Source organism: Tiliqua scincoides, chromosome 1, assembly GCF_035046505.1.
Source record: "Tiliqua scincoides isolate rTilSci1 chromosome 1, rTilSci1.hap2, whole genome shotgun sequence".
NCBI lineage: Eukaryota > Metazoa > Chordata > Lepidosauria > Squamata > Scincidae > Tiliqua > Tiliqua scincoides.
Window position 1 is genome coordinate 278,640,986 of NC_089821.1, and position 21,344 is coordinate 278,662,329.

General features: G+C 45.4%; 2 protein-coding genes across 7 annotated transcripts in view; one reads left to right on the top strand and one right to left on the bottom strand.

Moving 5' to 3' along the window:
- HMBOX1 (homeobox containing 1) overlaps positions 1-16,020 on the bottom strand; it is a 109,230-nt gene extending 93,210 nt beyond the window's left edge. For all 6 annotated transcript variants that reach the window (XM_066626549.1, XM_066626522.1, XM_066626540.1 and 3 more), the window contains exon 1: positions 15,867-16,020. The gene's annotated coding sequence lies outside the window, so the exon portion shown is untranslated. The remainder of the gene's footprint in view (positions 1-15,866) is intronic.
- Positions 16,021-16,477: 457 nt separating this feature from the next.
- INTS9 (integrator complex subunit 9) overlaps positions 16,478-21,344 on the top strand; it is a 77,282-nt gene continuing 72,415 nt past the window's right edge. The window contains exons 1-2 of the mRNA XM_066611959.1: positions 16,478-16,547; positions 19,633-19,760. Of these exons, the coding sequence (XP_066468056.1) occupies positions 16,539-16,547; positions 19,633-19,760 (137 nt within the window). The 5' untranslated portion in view covers positions 16,478-16,538. The remainder of the gene's footprint in view (positions 16,548-19,632; positions 19,761-21,344) is intronic.

Here is a 21,344-nt window from a genome sequence, read left to right on the forward strand (position 1 = left end):
GGCTATAAACTCTACAGGAGGGACAGGGAGGGGCGTGTTGGAGGTAGGGTGACCGTTTCCATTAAGGAAAGGATAGAATCCAGCAAAGTAGAGATTGAAGGTGGGTCAGACTCCATAGAATCTCTATGGGTTAAATTACCAGGCCTGAGGAGCGATGTAATACTGGCGGCATAATATCGTCCTCCAGACCAGAAACCGGAAGGGGACCTTGAAATGAGGGAACAGATCAAGGAGGTGACAAGGAGGGACAGGGTTGTAATCATGGGGGACTTCAATTATCCTCATATTGACTGGGTCAAGTTGTGTTCTGGTCACGAAAAGGAGAAAATGACTGTGCCTTAGAGCAGCTAGTCATGGAGCCCACCAGAGGACAGGTGACTTGGATTTAATACTGTGAGGTACTCAGGACCTGGTTAGAGATGTCAATGTTACTGAGCTGTTGGGGAACAGTGATCATGCTGCAATCCATTTCGACATGCACGTCAGGGGAAGAATACCGGGCAAATCTCTCACAAAAACCCTTGACTTCCAACGAGCGGACTTCCCTCAAATGAGGAGGTTGGTTAGAGGGAGGTTGAAAGGGAAGGTAAAAAGAGTCCAGTCTCTACAGAGAGCATGGAGGTTGCTCAAATCAACAGTAATAGAGGCCCAGCGGAAGTGTATACCGCAAAGGAAGAAGGGCTCGACTAAGTCCAGGAGGGTGCCCACATGGCTAACCAGCCAAGTTAGCAAGGCTGTAAAGGACAAGGAAGCTTCCTTCCGTAAATGGAAGTCTTGCCCTAATGAGGAGAATAAAAAGGAACATAAACTGTGGCAAAAGAAATGTAAGAAGGTGATACGGGAGGCCAAGCGAGATTATGAGGAACACATGGCCAGCAGCATTAAGGGGAATAATAAAAGCTTCTTCAAATATGTTAGAAGCAGGAAACCCGCCAGAGAAGCGGTTGGCCCTCTGGATGGTGAGGGAGGGAAAGGGGAGATAAAAGGAGACTTAGAGATGGCAGAGAAATTAAACGAGTTCTTTGCATCTGTCTTCACGGCAGAAGACCTCGGGCAGATACCGCTACCCAAACGGCCCCTCCTGACCAAGGAATTAAGTCAGATAGAGGTTAAAGGAGAAGATGTTTCAGACCTCATTGATAAATTAAAGATCAATAAGTCACCGGGCCCTGTTGGCATCCACCACCAGTTATTAAGGAATTGAAGAATGAAGTTGCTGATCTCTTGACTAAAATATGCAACTTGCCCCTCAAAACGGCCACCGTGCCAGAGGATTGGAGGATAGCAAATGTCATGCCCATCTTTAAAAAAGGAAAGAGGGGGGACCTGGGAAACTATAGGCCGGTCAGCCTAACATTTATATCGGGTAAGATGGTGGAATGCCTCATCAAAGATAGAATCTCAAAACACATAGACGAACAAGCCTTGCTGAGAGAGAATCAGCATGGCTTCTGTAAGGGTAAGTCTTGCCTCACAAACCTTTTAAAAGTCTTTGAAAAGGTCAACAGGCATGTGGATGCGGGAGAACCCATGGACATTAAATATCTGGACTTTCAGAAGGCATTCGACACGGTCCCTCACCAAAGGCTACTGAAAAAACTCCACAGTCAGGGAATTGGAGGGCAGGTCCTCTCCTGGACTGAGACCTGGTTGAAGACCAGGAAACAGAGAGTGGGTGTCAATGGGCAATTTTCACAATGAAGAGAGGTGAAAAGCGGTGTGCCCCAAGGATCTGTCCTGGGACCGGTGCTCTTCATAAATGACCTGGAGACAGGGTTGAGCAGTGAGGTGGCTAAGTTTGCAGAAGACACCAAACTTTTCCGAGTGCTGAAGACCAGAAGTGATTGTGAGGAGCTCCAGAAGGATCTCTCCAGCCTGGCAGAATAGGCAGCAAAATGGCAGAAGTGTTTCAATGTCAGTAAGTGTAAAGTCTTGGACATTGGGGCAAAAAATCAAAACTTCACATACAGGTTAATGGGTTCTGAGCTGTCTGTGACAGATCAGGAGAGAGATCTTGGGGTGGTGGTGGACTGGTCGATGAAAGTGTCAATTCAAAGTGCGGTGGCACTAAAGAAGGCCAATTCTATGCTTGGGATCATTAGAAAAGGTATTGAGAACAAAACGGCTAATATTATAATGCCATTGTACAAATCGATGTACAGGCCACACCTGGAGTATTGTGTCCAGTTCTGGTCGCCGCATCTCAAAAAAGACATAGTGGAAATGGAAAAGGTGCAAAAGAGAGTGACTAAGATGATTACGGGGCTGGGGCACCTTCCTTATGAGGAAAGGCTACGGCGTTTGGGTCTCTTCAGCCTAGAAAAGAGACGCCTGAGGGGGGACATGATTGATTACATACATACAAAATTATGCAGGGGATGGACAGAGTGGATAGAGAGATGCTCTTTACACTCTCACATAACACCAGAACCAGGGGACATCCACAAAAATTGAGTGTTGGGAGAGTTAGGGCAGACAAAAGAAAATATTTCTTTACTTAGCGTGTGGTTGGTCTGTGGAACTCCTTGCCACAAGATGTGGTGATGGTATCTGGCCTGGGCGCCTTTAAAAGGGGATTGGACAAGTTTCTGGAGGAAACATCCATTACGGGTTACAAGCCATGATGCTTATGTGCAACCTCCTGATTTTAGAAATGGGCTATGTCAGATGCAAGGGAGGACTCTTGTTATCAGGTGTGCTTCCTGGGGCATTTGGTGGGGCCGCTTTGAGATACAGGAAGCTGGACTAGATGGCCTATGGCCTGATCCAGTGGGGCTGTTCTTATGTTCTTATGAGCAATGCTGTACCACTGTGGTGAAAATCACCTGTTTTGGACCTCCCTGGTATCTCAGAAGCTTCTGTGATGCCTCAGCATCTTGAAGGCATGCTGAGTCATTTGAAGACAGCAGCTATATTTATTCTATTCTGGTAGGATTTGTTGTTTGAGCATCTTCTTCGCAATTGATTGACAAACAAAGGACCTGGGTTTTAGCCAACTAACTGAATCAGAAGCAGGAAGTTTGGGGACTCAGGGCCCAATCCTAAACCGGGCCAGTGTCAGCGTTGAGCTCCAGCACCAGTGCTGGGTGTTGCATACATGCTGTCAGGCATGTCTACAACACCCTACACAGAGTCAGCGACAGCCCTGGCCCAGCACCAATTGCCATAGAGCCCAGCACTGGATGGACACTGCCCAGAGCAAGGTAAAAGGATTACCGGGGGCAGCAGGAGGTGGGAAGAATTACTGGGAGTGGTAGGGGGCTGCCCAAAGCTAGGTAAGAGGATTACCAGAGTGGGAGAGGGGAGGGACTGATGGAGCTCTGCTCTGCCAGATCTGGAACTCTGTGTCGGGCCAGAAGGCCTGACATGGAGTATCTCAAGTCTGCGCAAAATAGCTTGCAAAGACTGGAGAAGACCCATTGCGGAGCTTGGGGCTTTCCCTGGGGGAAGGGAACAAAAGTCCCCTTCCCCCAAGGAGACCTCCAACAGCCTTGGAAGTGCCACTGGATGTTGCAGTAGCCATTTTGGTACTGCTGGACCCAGAAGAGCAGCCGCCTGCAAGAGTGGGCTGTCAGGCAGCCTCTCCCCCTACTATCCAATGGTCACAGGTCATAAAAAGCAGGGTCACAAATCCCCCTTTGTGCATTTGCCCAGTTCTAATGTCAGGAGCATCTGATGCTTCACAAGGGATTCATCCACTTAATTTGCTACAGGCATGGATGGCAGGACCAAGACCCTGGAGAAGGTAGAGAGACATTTTTTCTTTCTCCTTCAAAATACTAGAACCAGTGATCACACAATGAAACTGACTGACAGGGGACTCAGGACAGACAAAAATAGGTGCTTTAACACATGACATTAGTATGTGGAATTCTCTGCCACAAGAGGTGCTGATGAGCACTAGCTTTTATGACTTTAACAGTGGATGGGACAAATTCATGGAGGGCCAGTCTATCCCTAAGTCATGATGGCTATGTGCCACCTGAAAGAACAGAAGCATGCTACCAATGAATTACCAGTTGCAGGGGGAGAGTGGAGGGAGAAAAGCATATCTTTCTCTACTTCTTATGGGCATCCCAGAAGCAGCTGGTGGGCCACTGTGTGACAAAAAAGGATACTGGATTAGATGGGCCTTGGGCTTGATCCAGCAGGACGTTTCTTATATACTTCTGCAACAGCAAGAGCAAGTAGGACAAAGAGGGTGCCCTGGGAAGATGCAATAGGTTTTACTTGTTGCTTGCATTTTAATATCCTATCCAACTGTTGTTGTCCCTCTCTTTTCTCCTCTTATTGGAATTATCAGTGCCTTGCTTTTTATTCCTGCAATTTTCCCTCTGTTGTTTTTATATTTTACAGCCTTCTGATAAATATCTTGTATTTTTACTGTGCTACCTATCTGATCCTGGTTCACTTGGGATAAAGCAGATTACAACGACTTGCAGATAGTCATGTTTTGCTACTGTCTGGTTTTAAGGAAACTCCTGGATTTTCAATTTCCCTGTTAACCTGGGTGGCAGGTTGACCCAAGGTAGCCTGGACTCTCTAGTTTTGGGTGGTGGCAACACAAACTACCTTCCTCCCCATTCATTCCCAGTTTACCCCATTAAAAGGGTGGTGCAAGGAAGGGAAAGGACAGTCTGCCTGAAGCCTCCATCTACACTTACAACCACTTTTCACAAATTGATTTGCAAAGCAAAAGAAATTGAATCATGGTTCCTTGCTCAAGAGAAGCCCATTATGGAAACTCTGCTGCGCTGGGATGATGGCCTGTCTAGTTATTAGGGATTTGAGGTGCAGTGAGGGATTCCACACAAGGTCTGCACCAAATCCTGCAGATACAGAAAGGTTCTAACAGTGCAATTATGAGAAGAGAATTTGATGTCTAGTTGCCAAGTTTCCTAAAAACTTAGTGCCTTAGATATTGAAATTCATATCTTGCTTTTTTATCAACAACTCTGTTCAGGTCTGATACCTAGAAACTGGTTCTTAAAAATATGATAGCTGCCCATTTGCCAAGTGAAATGTATGTCTACTCAGGAGTAAGTACCATCAAGTTCAATGTTTCTTCCTCCCTGGTAACTGTTCATAGGACTACAGTTTTACTCTTCATATACTTTTGAGGGTTAGACTAGATTACCTACAGGGATGTTGCAGACACAAACATCAGCCTCTCCACTGGAAACTTCTCATGCTTAGTCTCGCAGGTATCTGAGTTGTTCTTTGCACCAAAGGGAGTGGCAGCTTAAAATTAAAATAAATTAAATTTTAAAAGTAAAGCAAGTTGCCTGACCTTATAGTGGCTTTATGCCAAATGGCTTTATGCCAAGTGGCTTTTTGGATGCCAAATTCGACTGCAGCTTGCAGTGAACAGGGTCCACCCATGGAGGTTCATATCTAAGAAAAAACAGATTTAACCCAAATCCTAGAATTTCACATTAGCAAGTTTGGAGTTTTTTTAAGCACAAGACAAAAATAAAAGCGTGCATTTCACAGTTACACAGTGAAATTTTCAGTTGGCCAACTACTAACAAAATTATTTCCCACTTTTGTGGGCTGGATGACTGTTTTACAGAAGGAGAGAGACCTTGTTTTATGTGCTAATCTTAAACTTAAATACATCTATTTGCAATGCTTACTAATCTTCCCCTTCAGACCTTAATCAAAAAGGCTTCTCACACCATTAAAGAAGGAAAGGGGAAGGGAAAAGAGCCACGTCCCGCTCACAAGAAAACCATTTTGGGGTTGTATTAAATTAGGAAGTCATGCTCTGAACAAAGGAAGATGACATGAGAACAAGATCAGATGTGGCTAGGGCCCTCCACTCCCTCTGTAAGGTTAGGTCAGTCACAGAACTAAGCAGCTATCCCCACTCATGGCCAAAAACCCTGGGCGAAGATGCCCCTGAATGCTTATGCAGAGGAATAAGGTAGTGGAATTCCGGACTGTACCACTTCCGATAGTATTGTAGATGATCGAATTTTTTTTCCAGAATGTTCCTATACACAACAAGTTCCCTGCACATCAATAGAAAGCTATGTTAAAACACACACTCCTTCCCTGATGTGTCAGTTTATATAATGACTCTCTCACACTCACACTCACTCACTCACTCACTCACTCCTTGGTCTCTAAAGTGGTATGGTTCAGAATGCTACCACTTCACTCTGCCTGGTCTACACAAGCAGGAGAATGAGGTGATAAGAGTTCTGAGATGGTAGCATGAACTGGATCACTTTAGACCACTGGTTCCCAACCTATGATCCATGGACGACAGGTGGTCCACAAGACCCTGAGAAGTGGTCCTTGAGGTCTCAGGAAAAAAGATCACCTTTGATCACTTCCAGCATCTTGTCGAGCAAGTGCTCCCCCAAGGGCCACCAGAGAAAGCAGACTATCCACAGCCGCACTGAAGTGCCAGCTGCAGGCATTCCATTGTCTGCCTTCTCTGGTAGTCCATGGAGCAGTCCTCACTTGGGAGATGCTTCCCCACAGACCACCAAAGAGAGTGGACACACTGAAGCCTGTGGCTGAGGGTAGTCTGTTCTTCACCCTCTCAGTGGGCCATGGTAAAGTGCTCACTTGGGAGATACATACCTCCAAACACTAGATGCTGGGGGAAAACTACAGGGAAGAGTTGGAGCTTTCATGTCCTGCTTGTGAGTCTCTCAGAGGCATCAGACAAATTATTGGAAACAGAAGATAAGATTTAAGCTGCAACTCTTCAGCTTACTCCCAAGGAAGTGTGCCAACTTTGTTCTGCTGTTACGCTTCCTATACAAAATAGTTTTCTATTTTGTGCTATACAACTGTTTTGATTTTTTCCTTGTACAACATCTCCATCTTAAATATGCATTTTGGCAAGAGAAAAAAAAATTTTTTAAAAGGACCAGCCCACCATATGAGATTATTCTCCCCTTCTTGAAACCTAAGCCCTTGCCAATTTCCACAACACAAATATTTGAGCCAACCAAGAAGATCACCAATTAATAGCAAGTTTCCTGCCTGCTGTTACAGCATTCTATCCCAGCATGACCTGGCAATGATGGAAGGGATAATAACCATTCACCATTCCAAGTCGGATTATGAATGGAGAAATACACACACCATAGGAGATGAGATTGCTACTAAGGACGGAGAAACATTCAAAAGAAACTAGCACCTTTGCATAAAAGGTACTTTCCTTGGAATCTTCCCGCCGTTCTTCCTTCTGCACTGTCCTGCCACAGTTCTCTGAGAGCCCTGTTCTAAAGAACACCTTCAGACAAAAGAAAGTGCTTTGATGTTTACATGTTATCAGACAGAGTTGGAATATTGACCAACTGACCCATCACATATAGACTGCCTATTTATCCATGGTCCCTCAACTGGAAATATGCCCTTTTGACAGTGGAAGCCTACTTTTTAATGCATTATGCTAGCTTATCTGTTAACAGTGGTGGACAGAAGACTTCCTAGCTAGCCACCATACACACCACATTTAGACAGATCTGTCTGTCTGTCTGCATCTCCCTCTGCCCTCCATGGGCCACACGGCCCAGATTCCCCTATAGGTCACATCTGCAACTGCAGGGATTCTGACTAGGAACAGAAGTGCCTGGTTTGGGAACAAGTTTGGGAAGAAGGTTACTAGCCTGGTCAAAACATTACTTGGTCAGTTGCCAGCAAAATACATTTTGGCCATGTGCATTGCTGTTGAAGCACAAACAAATGCACTAAGCCTTAGTGACTAAGGTATCATATGGGAGCAGTGATTGCAACTGTAGTACAATACACATCTGTATGCTGCCCCACCCATTAATAACAAAAAACTGAGTAAGTGGCTGGGATCATTGAACGGGGCGGGGGGGGGTAAGATGGCATATGTCTGTGGACACAATATCCAGGACAGCAGTGCCAACAAATAAACAAGCCCAAAGCAGAGTCAAAACATCTCCACCCTCCCCAATGCAAATTATTTCCTGCCATCTTTCTGCATGCCAGTTATATCACAATTGAAGGCCCCTTTTCACCCTGGCTTAGGGCAAAGTAAAGAATACCAGATGCCCAGTCTCCAGAGGGAAACAGAAGCACTCTCTTCACAAAAGGCAGCTTGCACATCTCTAAGTGCAGTTTCCCATTAGATCCTATTTGGAAAAATCCATTTTCCAAGGGTGGGGGAGAAAGGGCACTCTGCACATGTTCAGAGACAGTTAACGATATGATGCAGAATGTATGTAGGAAGGATGGGCCAGTTTAGACTTCAAAGGGAAAGCTGAAAAGGCAAGAATGCTTCAGGTGAAGGACAACATCAATCATCTATCTATCTTTACACAATCATACTGAGTACAGGCAGCTTTTAGTACTGGGAGCATCATTCAGCACTCTGAAAACCTCAATTTTACAAGCCAAGTTCAATGACCTTAAGAATGCAAAGTTAGAGTTGAAAGGGTGTGGACAACACCAGGTGAAATCGTACAACGTAGAGGTAAGGCAAAGAAATCTAATGATCAGGTGCAGGAATTTGGTGCTGTGGATAATTCTCTGCCCTTCTTCATGTGTGGCAGCAACAGAATAAATTATGCAAAGGCATGAAAACATGTGCTTTTATACTGATTGTGGAATCCAGTTTTTCTGGGCATATAATCCAGACCTTTAAGTGTCTCCGTTATGTAGACTGGGAGCCATCTGAACAGGGATTTTATAACCTGTATTCCTAAAACACTGAACAAAATTCACATTGAAACAACTGCAATTGTGAAGAAGAAGACATTCAAAGACACTTTTTCCAACACTGCACCTTGGCTAGCAACAGTTTGAGTACAGCACCCCTGCACTCCCACTATGCCAAATTTTGGCTTGACGAGAAAGAACAAATATACAGCCTCCTGGCTAAGCAGTACCCACTTCCCACAATCTCCAGATTTAACATTGAGAACTATTTGGGGGGGATTGCTCTGAATCTGTGGGGGAGTGAGACAAAAGCAAGCATTGTCTTCAGCATCCCAAGAAGGAAGTAGCCTAAGGACCAGGAACCTAAGAAGCACTGCACAAATGAGCTTCTTCTATTACAGGACTTTGCCAAGCCCTCCACAATGATGTGAGCCCATGAGACAGCAGTTTCTCTCCCTCCTCAGTCTCTCCAATGTGGACAATTTCATGTTGCGCCACACAGTAGCACATCCCACAAAACCCCATTCCTCCCCAGATCTGTGATCAAAGTACTGCTTTTCATACCTGCTTCTTCACTAAAGTAGAACACCACCTGTTCAGTTCACAAGCCACGGACGCTGATGCCACATATACAACATTCACACTCTCATGAGCTGCATTAATTACTCCAAAATGATGACATCACCTTCTGATTCCAAACTCACAATTGTTAAAATGGATTAGAATCTCCACTTTACTCCTAGGTCAGAATAGGAAGGGTGAAAGAGTCCGCTTCTCTGCCATCCTCAGCAAAACAAGCTGGTTAAAGAGTGTACAGGGAGTAATTAATCTGTAGTTAAGTGGTGCTGAGTACATGCCCCCAGAACGGGAAGGTTACCTCCCCAGACATGCAAAGGGTTGGGCTATATGGATGAAATCCTAAACACACTTACTCATGAGCAAGGTCCATTGAAACTTACCTCCAAGTAAACATATATAAGATCAGTATTTCCTAAATCCATCATTTGTCATTCTTTCAATCCAGGAATTTAACCCAAGAGCATTATAAATGAAATTCATCTTATTACATGGTCCTGGATCCATGCCCACAAAGCTGGAAGGTCACTGCCAAGGCATAGGATAACAGACACCTGGCCATCACCCTTTCTTAAAAACCCACAAGGGAACAAGTTCCACAGTCTTTCCAAGCAGCTGATTCTACAGCCAAGCGATCATATCATTTTTTCACCTACTACTTTGCGACAATGTGGAGCTGTACAGAAAAAAAGGAATATTTCACAGCCACTACTCAAAAGGGCTTAAAAAACTTTAAGCAAATGTGTGAGAGATCTTCGTATTTTACAGTCTGCATACATTTTTAATTTTCCTAAGTTGTGAAATGCTTTGAAAGGACCCCTGATAAGGAAAGGAGGGATACTCTTAGCAATGGTATCTTGGATTAGATGGACATTTGCTCCAATCCAGTCAGATCTTCCTATGTTCTTAGGCAAGAGGTGTTTAAATCCGTTGTATTGTTTAAACATACCTTATAAGTCAGACATTATATGGATAAGGTAAGCTAAGTAAGAACACAGTTCTCCACCCCAAGGAGCTACAATCTACATGCAAACAGCACAGGAAAACGACAGCAACAACAGAGAGAGAAATAGGCTGGCAAGGAAAACACCAGATAAATATTTTAAATAGATAGATACGTGCTTATACCTTGATTTAGCCAAAGACAAGGCTGGGATATGAAAAAACGGATTCAAAAGAAAAGGGTACATTATGAGGAGGGATTTGACGAGAGAATTTCAGCCAAAAGGGGCAATGAGGGAGACAAAGCTGCACCATCCAGTGAAGTCTAGACTCAGATGCACAAGATGAACTCCAGTTCTGAGTCCCACAGGCAAGAACGTGATTGACCCCCAGACACTCTCCTGTCCTGCCCCTGACCTTAGAAAGTGAGCTCAAATCCAAAGGTTGCAGGCTGCTCCCCCAGCACTGTGTTTAGGCCCCATGGAAATGAAGCAGCCTCCCAGGAGACAAGAAGCGGAAATGCTTAAGAGATCTCAAGATGCAAGAGCAGCATGCATCAGAGAGGAAGACTATATTTGAGGAGAGAGAGTTATGCCAACACAATGTGCAAAAGTCAGCAGCAGCCATTTGGGGTTACACATTAGCTTGGAACATGTCACCAATATTTTATCTTCCCCACAAATATTAGCAAAAAGGAAGTACAAGGCAACTCCAAGTGCAATAGCACATAGGTATGGCTCCCAAGGTCAAGGGAAAAGTCTATACATGTTAACTAGGGAAGGTCTTTCTGGGGGGGGGGGGGGAAGAGTGGTTCACAGCAATTAATGACCAAAGCGGCTCACTGCAAACTTTAACCAGCAAAGCTGCTCTCAAATAGTTCCTGTCAAAAATAGATCATTCACATCAGCATTATAGAATAGGGCCAATGGTGCTTGCACCATTGCAGACATCAAGAAGGGAGCTCTCTGCACAGCACGGTACAAGTTTGAGGAGGAGGTCCTTTGTTCAAACCCTGACATCTCCAGTTGAAAGGATCTCCAGAAGGAGGGCAGGTACAGGCCTCCACTTGGCACCCAAGACAGCAGTTGCAAGTACACATCAATAGAAGCAAGGCAGACAGCTCAGTAGCCTGACTCGGTCAAAGGCAGCTTCTGACAGCACCAGTCCCACATGCTCCCAAGAACGCAGATTCTTCCCCTCTGCTTGAAACAATTTGCTTCTTCTCAGCCAGTTCAAAACACAATTTCTATTCACAACCCCTGTGTGTAAGACTCTCTTATACAGCCAAAAGAAAACGACCACAGCTTCAGGGGGAAAAAACAACACACCCTTGTGGCGGGGGCGGGGGGCATTTAAACACCATCATGGAAAACCGGTCCAATATGGGCAAGATTTTCTTTTAATAGGAAATAGTTCAATCAGCCTCTCTTTCACTGAGATGCAAGTAAGATGCAGAAAGATACACTGCTCAAAACAATAAAGGGAACACTTAAACAACACATCCGAGATCTGAATGAACGAATTATGCCTATTAAATACTTTGTTCCTGACATAGTTGAATGTGCTGACAACAAAATCACACAACAATCATCAATGGAAATCACATTTATCAACCCATGGAGGTCTGGGTTTGGTGTCATACTCAAAATTGAAGTGGAAAAACACACTACAGGCTGATCCAACTTTGATGTAATGTCCATAAAGCAAGTCAAAATGAGGCTCAGTAGTGTGGGTGGCCTCCATGTGCCTGTATGACCTCCCTACAACGCCTGGGCATGCTCCTGATGATGTGGCGGATAGTCTCCTGAGGGATCGCCTCCCAGACCTGGACTAAAGCATCCGCCAACTCCTGGACAGTCTGTGGTGCAACGTGGCGCTGGTGGATGGAGCGAGACATGATGTCCCAGATGTGCTCAATTGGATCCAGGTCTGGGGAACGGGCGGGCCAGTCCATAACATCAATGCCTTCATCTTGCAGGAACTGCTGACACACTCCAGACACATGAGGTCTAGCATTGTCCTGCATTAGGAGGAACCCAGGGCCAACCGCGCCAGCATATGGTCTCACAAGGGGTCTGAGGATCTCATCTCAGTACCTAATGGCAGTCAGGCTACCTCTGGCGAGCACATGGAGGACTGTGCGGCCCCCCAAAGAAATACCACTCCACACCATTACTGACCCACTGCCAAACCGGTCATGCTGGAGGATGTTGCAGGCAGCAGAACGTTCTCCCTGCCGTCTCCAGACTCTGTCACATGTGCTCAGTGTGAACCTGCTTTCATCTGTGAAGAGCACAGGGCGCCAGTGGCAAGGTTGCCAATCTTGGTGTTCTCTGGCAAATGCCAAACGATCTGCACGGTGTCGGGCTGTCAGCACAACCCCCACCTGTGGACGTCGGGCCCTCATACCACCCTCATGGAGTCTGTTTCTGACCGTTTGAGCAGACACATGCACATTTGTGGCCTGCTTGGAGGTCATTTTGCAGGGCTCTGGCAGTGCTCCTCCTGTTCCTCCTGGCACGAAGGCGGAGGTAGCGGTCCTGATGCTGGGTTGTTGCCCTCCTACGGCCTCCTCCACGTCTCCTGGTGTACTAGCCTGTCTCCTGGTAGCGCCTCCATGCTCTGGACACTACACTGACAGACACAGCAAACCTTCTTGCCACAGCTCGCATTGATGTGCCATCCTGGATGAGCTGCACTACCTGAGCCACTTGTGTGGGTTGCAGACTCTGCCTCATGCTGCCACTAGAGTGACAGCACCGCCAGCATTCAAAGGTCACCCAAACATCAACCAGAAAGCATAGGGACTGCGAAGTGGTCTGTGGTCACCACCTGCAGAACCACTCCTTTATTGGGGGTGTCTTGTTACTTGCCTATGATTTCCACCTGTTGTCTACTCCATTTGTGCAACAGCATGTGAACTTGATTGTCAATCGGTGTGGCTTCCTAGGTGGACAGTTTGATTTCACAGAAGTGTGATTGACTTGGAGTGACATTGTGTTGTTTAAGTGTTCCCTTTATTGTTTTGAGCAGTGTATAATTATTCAAACTGCCAGTAGAGTTTTATGACAAGTTCCAAGGTTTCACTCTCTCGATTAGTGTCCCCCTTTCACAAGGGGGTGTCCGAGACTTTTCCTTCTTGAGTCTATTTGACTTTTTAAATATACTTTCCTATTTTGTGGTTAATGATGGAACACTTCCACTCTTTTTCCTTCTTTTACATCCTCCCACCTTGCGCCAAGCTTGCTCCTTTCCCTCAAGTGCCCCTCTCCTGTAGCCTCATGTTTTTGATGGTGAACAAGGCCCCAGGCTTGGTCTTTCTATTTTTGCACTTTTATAAATGATAAATGAGGAGGAGGAGGAGCCTAGAAAACAGAAATACTACTTTAATTAGCATCTGTCTGGACTTTTGAGTGTTCAAAGTGCTTTGGATACATTATCGAAGAATTCCTCACAACCATCCTCTAACACAGGTCAGTGTGATATTACCTCTAGATTGAAACACAGAAGGGTCTGCTTAGACGTGGTCCATTTAGTGATTTATTGGCTGAGATGGGATTGAACTGGGGACTTATCCGTCCCCAGCACTGTCTCTAGGCCGGTCCATGCATGTCTACTCTGAAACTAGTCCAATCAATCTGACAGGGCAGCTCCCAAGTAAATGTGCATAGGACTGGAACCTTAAGCGCTACACCAGATGATAAATCACTCTTTGCCCAAAGAATCCATGACTGTGTTGGATATGAAATCAAATCTCTGAGGTCGAGACTCAACAGGGCACTACAATGGTTTCTTTACAGAATACTCAAACAGTACTGAATGGATCTTTCTACAGCACTGAATTTTTAAGTACCACACCTCTTGAAAAAGAGTGGGTGCGGATTTCAGAATTCTCAGGTATCAAATGTTTGGCATATTCTTCCGTACCAGCTCCATAAATATTCTATTTGCAAAACATAACATGAAGCCATCCCCTTTACTCAAAACAGGTCTGAATCAGCACATTTTAAAAAAATCAAATTAATAGCTTTAGCTATTCAAGTTCCCCAAGTCAGTTTAGATCCTCTCAGCATTGAACTCTCCCACAGCAGAGCCCACCTCTCCAAAGAGCTAAATATAGCAACAGTTCACACCTTCTGCTTGTCATGCTCTCTTGTTTGCAACTGGATTCCCCCCCCCCCCATAGCGTGGCACACCCAGGTGTCTGGGCTGCACAACAATCCCTTTGACAGATCCATCAGCAACCTCTGATGGAATCTCTGTCTCTGTCCAACTAATTTCTTGTATATATTAAGCAAGCTGAAATTCTCATCAGCAAAAAACAAAAAAACAAGCTGATAACATCTTCTTTGGGCACAAATACTGCATGCAAGAAGGCCACCAACCGTTCAATCCACAGGTCAGTGAGGCCAAAATACGTCAACCAAAACCAATTTTGGTGCACTGAGAACAATAGGACTATATTAAAGTTTAATTAAAAACAGGAGCTTCTGTTCAACTGAGCTGTGACTCTGGCTGTCTTATCTGAGCATCAGTTGCCTTGGTCAGTATTGGGTTCAGTTCCTGGGCAAAACTTAACATAAAGAACACCAGATCTCTCTCTGATCTCCTAGAAAAAGCAAGTCTCACCCTGCTCTTTTTTCCTTACTTCCATTCCCCATTTCAGGCACATAACTCAAGGAAGAGAACAACAACCCTGCAAAATCATCAAAGAAGAATCCATTGCCTGCCTCTCCACAAACATCTCAGGCAAAAGAATTGCTTTTGCACACTGCAATGTAGTCCAGTGAGCCCCAGCAATAAAGCAGCCAACACATACCCCTCCATACCCACGTTTAGTACAAGTCTCGATTTCTTGTTCATGTTGTTCATGAACATGGGAAACCTGATGCCTCCCTATTTGACTTTTCTCATGCCCCAAGGGATCACCATTTTGACCTATGCAAGAATTCATTTCTCGGGGAAACAATCACTTCAGACTAGGGTGGCTTTTGCTGCCTAATTTAATGCCACAGTTAACAGGGCTCTGTGACAGCAGCCCAATATTTCTAGAGGTCTGGAAAAACGCAAAACTAAAATCCAGACAGCATCACACCCTCTCTTTCCCCTTCGCATTCATTAATCCAAAATAACCACCAACCTTCGTTTGATGCTGTGGGTAACAACCTCTAAATGCAGATGAAAACCATCACAAGTCTTTAAGTAAAACAAGAAAGGCTTGTTGGGAAAGTGAGCGGGGTGGGGGATAATCCACCCTTTTTTATATCATTCTGCCTGTGTGCCCAAAAGGGTAGTTGAAGAGAGCTAAGAGGTAACTAACGTGCATTATTTCAAAGGCACTTTTTTCTCCATCTCCTTGCCTGACACCAGCAGCACCATGCAAGGGGAGAAAGGGAGACTCATATCCTTGGGTTTAAAAACTTTCCCACCCCCCACCCAAATAAAAAAAGCTTAAAGGAAACATCTTCCTCTTCCTCCCTCTACTCTGAAATCCTCAGACCCCCCCCCCCAAAGTCATGAAGGGTGCCTCACAGAAGCCACTTCCTTCCCCCACAAATGCTTCTAGTCAGCCTGTGAAACTGTGAAGGGGGGGCAGACAAATGACCCCTCCACACACACACACTCCTATCCCCTTTTGCAAGCCCCCCACCCTAGAGGCTGCCCAGATCCTGCCCCTCCTTGCCAGAGTCAACACTCACCTTTCAGTCAGGGCTGCCTTCTCTCCTCTGGACCATTTAGCAGCAGAAGTTGGGGGTGGGGACCCCCCCCCCCAGCCACAATGTGAAAGGCAAAGAGATGGGGGGCAGCCAAATAAAATGAGGGGGGACCCCCAAAGGGTACCAACTGCTTCAGGCTCCCAACTCCCCCTGCCCCTGCCCCCCCCGGAAAAAAAATCCCCCTCCCCTCACTTCCCACTCCTTCCTGGTCTCTTTGGGTCTCAATCAGACTAGACTGACTGTCTTTGTCTGTCTGACAAGCGCCATGTTGATATCAACATCCAAGCTCCCACCTGCTGCCGCTGTGAGACCCTGGGACTTGTAGTTCCCCCCTCCCAAGGGGAAGGGGATGCGCTGCACGGCCAGGACTACCACTCCCGGCGGCCTCCACGGGCGCCTCCGCGCCAATGGAGGGCTGATAAAGGGCAGAGCGAGGAGGGAGGGAGAAGAGAGGAGAGACTACAGTTCTCAGCATGCTCTGCGCGAGGAGAGGGTGTGGAATGACTTCATTCCAAGGGGGGAGAGAGAGAGAGAGAGAGAGAGAGAGAGAGAGAGAGAGAGAGAGTTGAACTACCTCTCCCAGCAGGCTTTGGGAGAGGCTTGGGCCAGGAAGGAGAAGGAGGATTGTCACAGTCAATGGAACCCTGTTAAAGCATGAAGCTGGTGAGTTGGGCTCAGTATTGGGGGGTGGGTGGGTCTAACAAGTGGGGGGGGGGAAATCCTCTCCCCCCTGCAGCCCTGGGAGAGGATCCTGTTCCTTGGTCCCTTTAGGATGGTGGAATTTTTTTTATTTTTAATTCATTTTAGTTAATTCATTTAATTCATTTTAATTCATTTTTTAAATGCATTAAATGAATGGAAGGAGCTGATTTAAATATAAATAAACTTAGCTCATTTTAGAGAGCCCAATCCTATGCCTGTCTACTCAGAAGTCCCTTTATAGTCAATGGAACTTACTCCCAGGAAAGTGTGAATAGGTTTGCAGTCTTAATTAGTTAGCTTATAAGTTTGCTCCCAAGCAGCCACCCACCAGCTTGGGGGGGGGGGCAAAATTCAATCCGAGCTGAAGAATCTGTTGTGGGGAATCCCCAAAGCAATGGAGTATATAATGTTCTTGGCTGGGTCCCTTCATCCTGTGTGTGGACAGAATATTTGAAAGAAAGGCCCTCTGAGTTCAATAAGGCTAAGTTCAAAAAGGGTGGGAGAACATGATTGAGACACAAAACATTTTGAAGGGATGGATAAAGTGAAGAGGGGGTGTTCTTTTCCTTCTCACATGACACCAGAATCAGGGGACATCCACTAAAATTGAGTGTTGGGAGAGTTAGGGCAGACAAAAGAAAATATTTACCCAGAGTGTAATTAGTCTGTGGAACTCCTTGCCACTGGATCTGACCTGGGTGCCTTTGAAAGAGGATTGAACAAATTTCTGGAGGAAAAGTCCATCACAGATTACAAGCCGTGATGGGTATGTGTAACCTGATTTTAGAGGTAGGGTGCCTCAAGTTGCCAGATGCAAGCGAGGGTACCAGGATGCAGGTGACTTGTGTGCTCCCTGAAGCATTTGGTAGGCCACTGTGAGATGCAGTGACTGCCAAATTATTGGCCATGGTATGTCTCCATTTACATCAGGATTATGCCTTTTGACACTTTATGGAAGTGTACCTGTAGCATTCTTAACATTCTGTAGTGTGGAGCCAACACCAATTCTGAGTTGTTGCTAGAGCACTAAGGTGAGGCATCATTTCATGTAAAAGATATGCAAGTTGTAATGGACATGAAGCTATATGCAGCCGAATGGACAGTTACTCATACATGCAGTACATTCAGTACAATCTTCTATGCAAGGGCATGGCTTATTCATGTGAATGTCTACAACATGGGAATGAAGCATGAACATGTGGCTAGGAGAAGGAAGATAGTATAGTACTAGCTGATGTTTCTGCATCATCTTCAAAGGCAACTCCATGTAAGAGGTCACTGCAATAGTTTGAATATGGTAAGAATGCTTTTGCAGATATACATCAATCCTCATGACAGTCCTATAGAAATGTTTTAGAAAGGCCTAATTAAAATAATACCAGTATTTTATAATCTTCACTCAGGACTGCAAATCTTACATTCTTTAGGAGAAAGCTTTTTTTGCATGGGGCTGTGTTTCTTTGCCATGAAAAGATGCCCCTGGGTCTTTCTTGTGGTGTTTGTGTCATTGTTTCTGTGCTTAACATTTCTAAGCATTGGAAATAAATTTTAAAGCAACCTAGTTCCTGCCTGCAGACTATTTAAAGCATGCAACTCCTAGGAGCTTAGTAAGTTCAAATCCAGTTTTGAAATTGAATCCTGCTTCCCTCCACTTGCCATTCCTTCTTGGCTCTTGCTACCTCTTTAAGACTGCCAAGTCAGAAAGCTGTAGTAACAGGAAAAGTTGTGAAAAGCAGAACTCTCTTCTATGGACCTAGAATCTGGGCACTGCAGCAGAGTGCTTTCCTTTATCAATTTGCCATTATGATTTTTATCATTGTTGTGAGGATTACCTAAAAAGCAGCCTAAAATTACTTCAGATAAACGAACCATAGGTCATCTTGCCGGCCAGCGGTACACTGCCCTTCCTTTCTCTAGACATTGTTGTCTTTCTCTGGTCCTACATCTCCTTTCTTCAACTTGATGCTTCCACCAACTGTGTCTTCCTGTTTTCCCAGCCACTGGCCTTTAGCTACCATGTAACTGACCCCTTCTTAGTTCCCTTCTCCACCACTGTATGCTGCCTCTCCTGTTCATGAGTGCTGCATGGTTATGTCAGAGCCCCCTCTGATGATCCCCTTCTAATCTTTCCTCGGTTTCCCTCCTTCTCAAGCTTCATTCTCCACATCCACCTTCTTAAAGTTGCCCTTTCTTAAACCATGGCCTATTCTGCTCCCTTCAGTGGGTCTCTTTGCTTTTGGGTTCCCTGTTCCTTAGCTTTCCTACATCCTGGAACCTTTCTTAGTCCTCAGCCATCCTGTGGGTCACTGGGATTAAGACTTCAAACTCGCAGCAGTCCTGTGAACCCTTTTAAGGAGACCATCTTGCAAGGTGCATCTCCTTCAGAGATGCATTTAATGGTAACCCACAAGGGCATTCTCAGTGGTGGCTCCTGCCCTATGTAACTTCCTGCCCCGTTGTTGTCAGCATTTTACCCTAATCTGAATACCTACATTTCTCAGTAGAATTTGTCCAATCTCTCACAGAAACTGGACTGTGAATCACTGAGCAACTGAACCTGCCAAGCCATTGTACCAGCTCATAGTGTTCAGTGCTTCACTACCACAAGCACAAAACGTAGCTTAGTATATTCAGCGTGCCTTCTGCAAGCAAAGAAGTTTTCACGTCTCTACTGCAAATCCCAATGCACTTCAATGCTCTGAATTGCTGTTCAGTTAACTGTGTGCAGGCTGCCAGGTGACAAGTTATGAGATGGCAGCTATTCTGAAGAAGGTGTGAATAGCTGCTAAACAGTGTTTGGTGTTATTCAGGCAACAAAGTACAAAGGTGAAACATCAGAAGACGGAGCAAGGTTATTTTTTTAAATTATGTTTGTACTACATAGGCAAGGAGTAGTCATTGTAGCCTCAGAGTGCAGGAATTATTGGAAATTGTGACAATCTTTGGATGGTAGCCTGCCCCTAATTCTCTCACCCACCCACTCTGGTAAGTGAATCTCTCTTGTTTTGATATTGGTTGTTTATTGTATCCAATCTTATTCTTTCAGTATTGCTTGTCTGGGCATCCAACGCTACCATGCAACATACTCAAGTTCAAATCGACCACTATCATGCTAGATTGTGGACTGGATATGACCTCCGCCCTCAATTTTCTCCCCCTGCCACTGGTCCAGAGGTATGTCCCAGCACTTAGTCAATCCTTACTGGTGTTAAATTCTGCTTTGAAATTGTGATGGAGAAAGTTTGAGTGGGAAAAGTGATGGTGGAATTGCGGGGGGGGGCAGGGTGTGTGGGGGGTTTGCAGAAGAGACTTTGAATTAACACAATCATCCAATAGCATAAATAGACGTTGTCCACTTAAAAATTCCCTTTATCAAAATAATGTCCTTTGGCTTAGTAGACAGAAAACATTTTATGGATTTATTGATTTGGTTTTCCAGATAATTTATTCTAAGCATCAGTAAAGTATTGCAGCAGTGGCTCAGTGTGAGTGAGGTCACAGATCTGTCATTTTTTCTGGCTTCTTCATGTAAGAGGAGATAAATGGGAGGTAGACCTAAAGTGCAGGCACTTTGGACATATCCCCCCACCCCCAAGTTAACTGCCTCTGTCATTGGCTTTTCAGCACAGTCAGAAGCAAGGCCTATGAATGCTTTCCAGTTCCTGGTCAGTGGGAAACATTTGCTCCTGTTTGTATAAGGCATGTGACATGTCTGCCCATTAAGGTTCCTGGGCCTAGTTTGCTGGTAAATGATACAGCCATAGAGCTGAAGCTAAACAACTCTGGCTCTGGTCAGTACCAGGCAGGGGAGCATGACCTGGAACACTGCTTGATGCTGTCTCAGTCTGCCACTGCTGCGCGACCACCAAAAAACCCTTGCTGTACTCCTTGCGGAACTTCTGGGTGTCATGGCAGTGCACAAAGAGTACGATAAGGAGGGGAAGTACTTGCTTCTCAGTTGAGTGTGTGGGTTGCTGAACATTACGGCTTGCGTTCATGGCAGGTTGGAGGGAGGCAGCAGCAGATGGGATGAAAGGACCCCAAATTCACCACTCCCTTAGAACACTTACAATCTGCTGCTAAGGCAGCCCGCTTCAGGTGTCCTCATGGATGGGGCTGGCAGTGGTGCAGGTTACTGGGAAGCTCATGTATGCTGCCTTGAGTTTCATGGAAGAAAAAGCAAGATATAAAATGAAATGGGAGACAGCTTTATGATAGTCAGTTGGGGGCAACATCTAGGGCAGTGATGGTCAACCTTTTCCGTCTTGCGGCACACTGACAAGACACTAAAATGGTCAAGGCACACCACCAGGTTTTTGACAATTTACAAGGCACACCATGCTGCCAGTGGGGGCTCACATCCCCATTGGCCCTATTAATAAATGACTTTCCCCCAAATTACTGTAGCACACCTGTGGACCACTCGCAGCACACCAGTTGAAAATGGCTGGTCTAGGGATTCAGCCCACCCTGATGACAGGATTTGCCCTGAGTCCCAGGCTTCAACCTGCTTACTTTCTGCCATCATCCTCAGCATTCACTACTATCAGTAAATGGGTAGTAAAGCGCCAGTAAGATTGGAAGCGAATGCAGTTTCACGAGGGCTGGGGCAGGAAGAAGACTCCCCCAGTAATTAAGTTTGTAACTTAAAAGAATCTAATTTTTTTTTATTTTAATGGTCCAGTGAACTTCCACAACCTGGAAGTCAGAGCAGTTGGCTGATTCTACGTTAAGGGAGTCTCCTGTGTTATGCTAAGG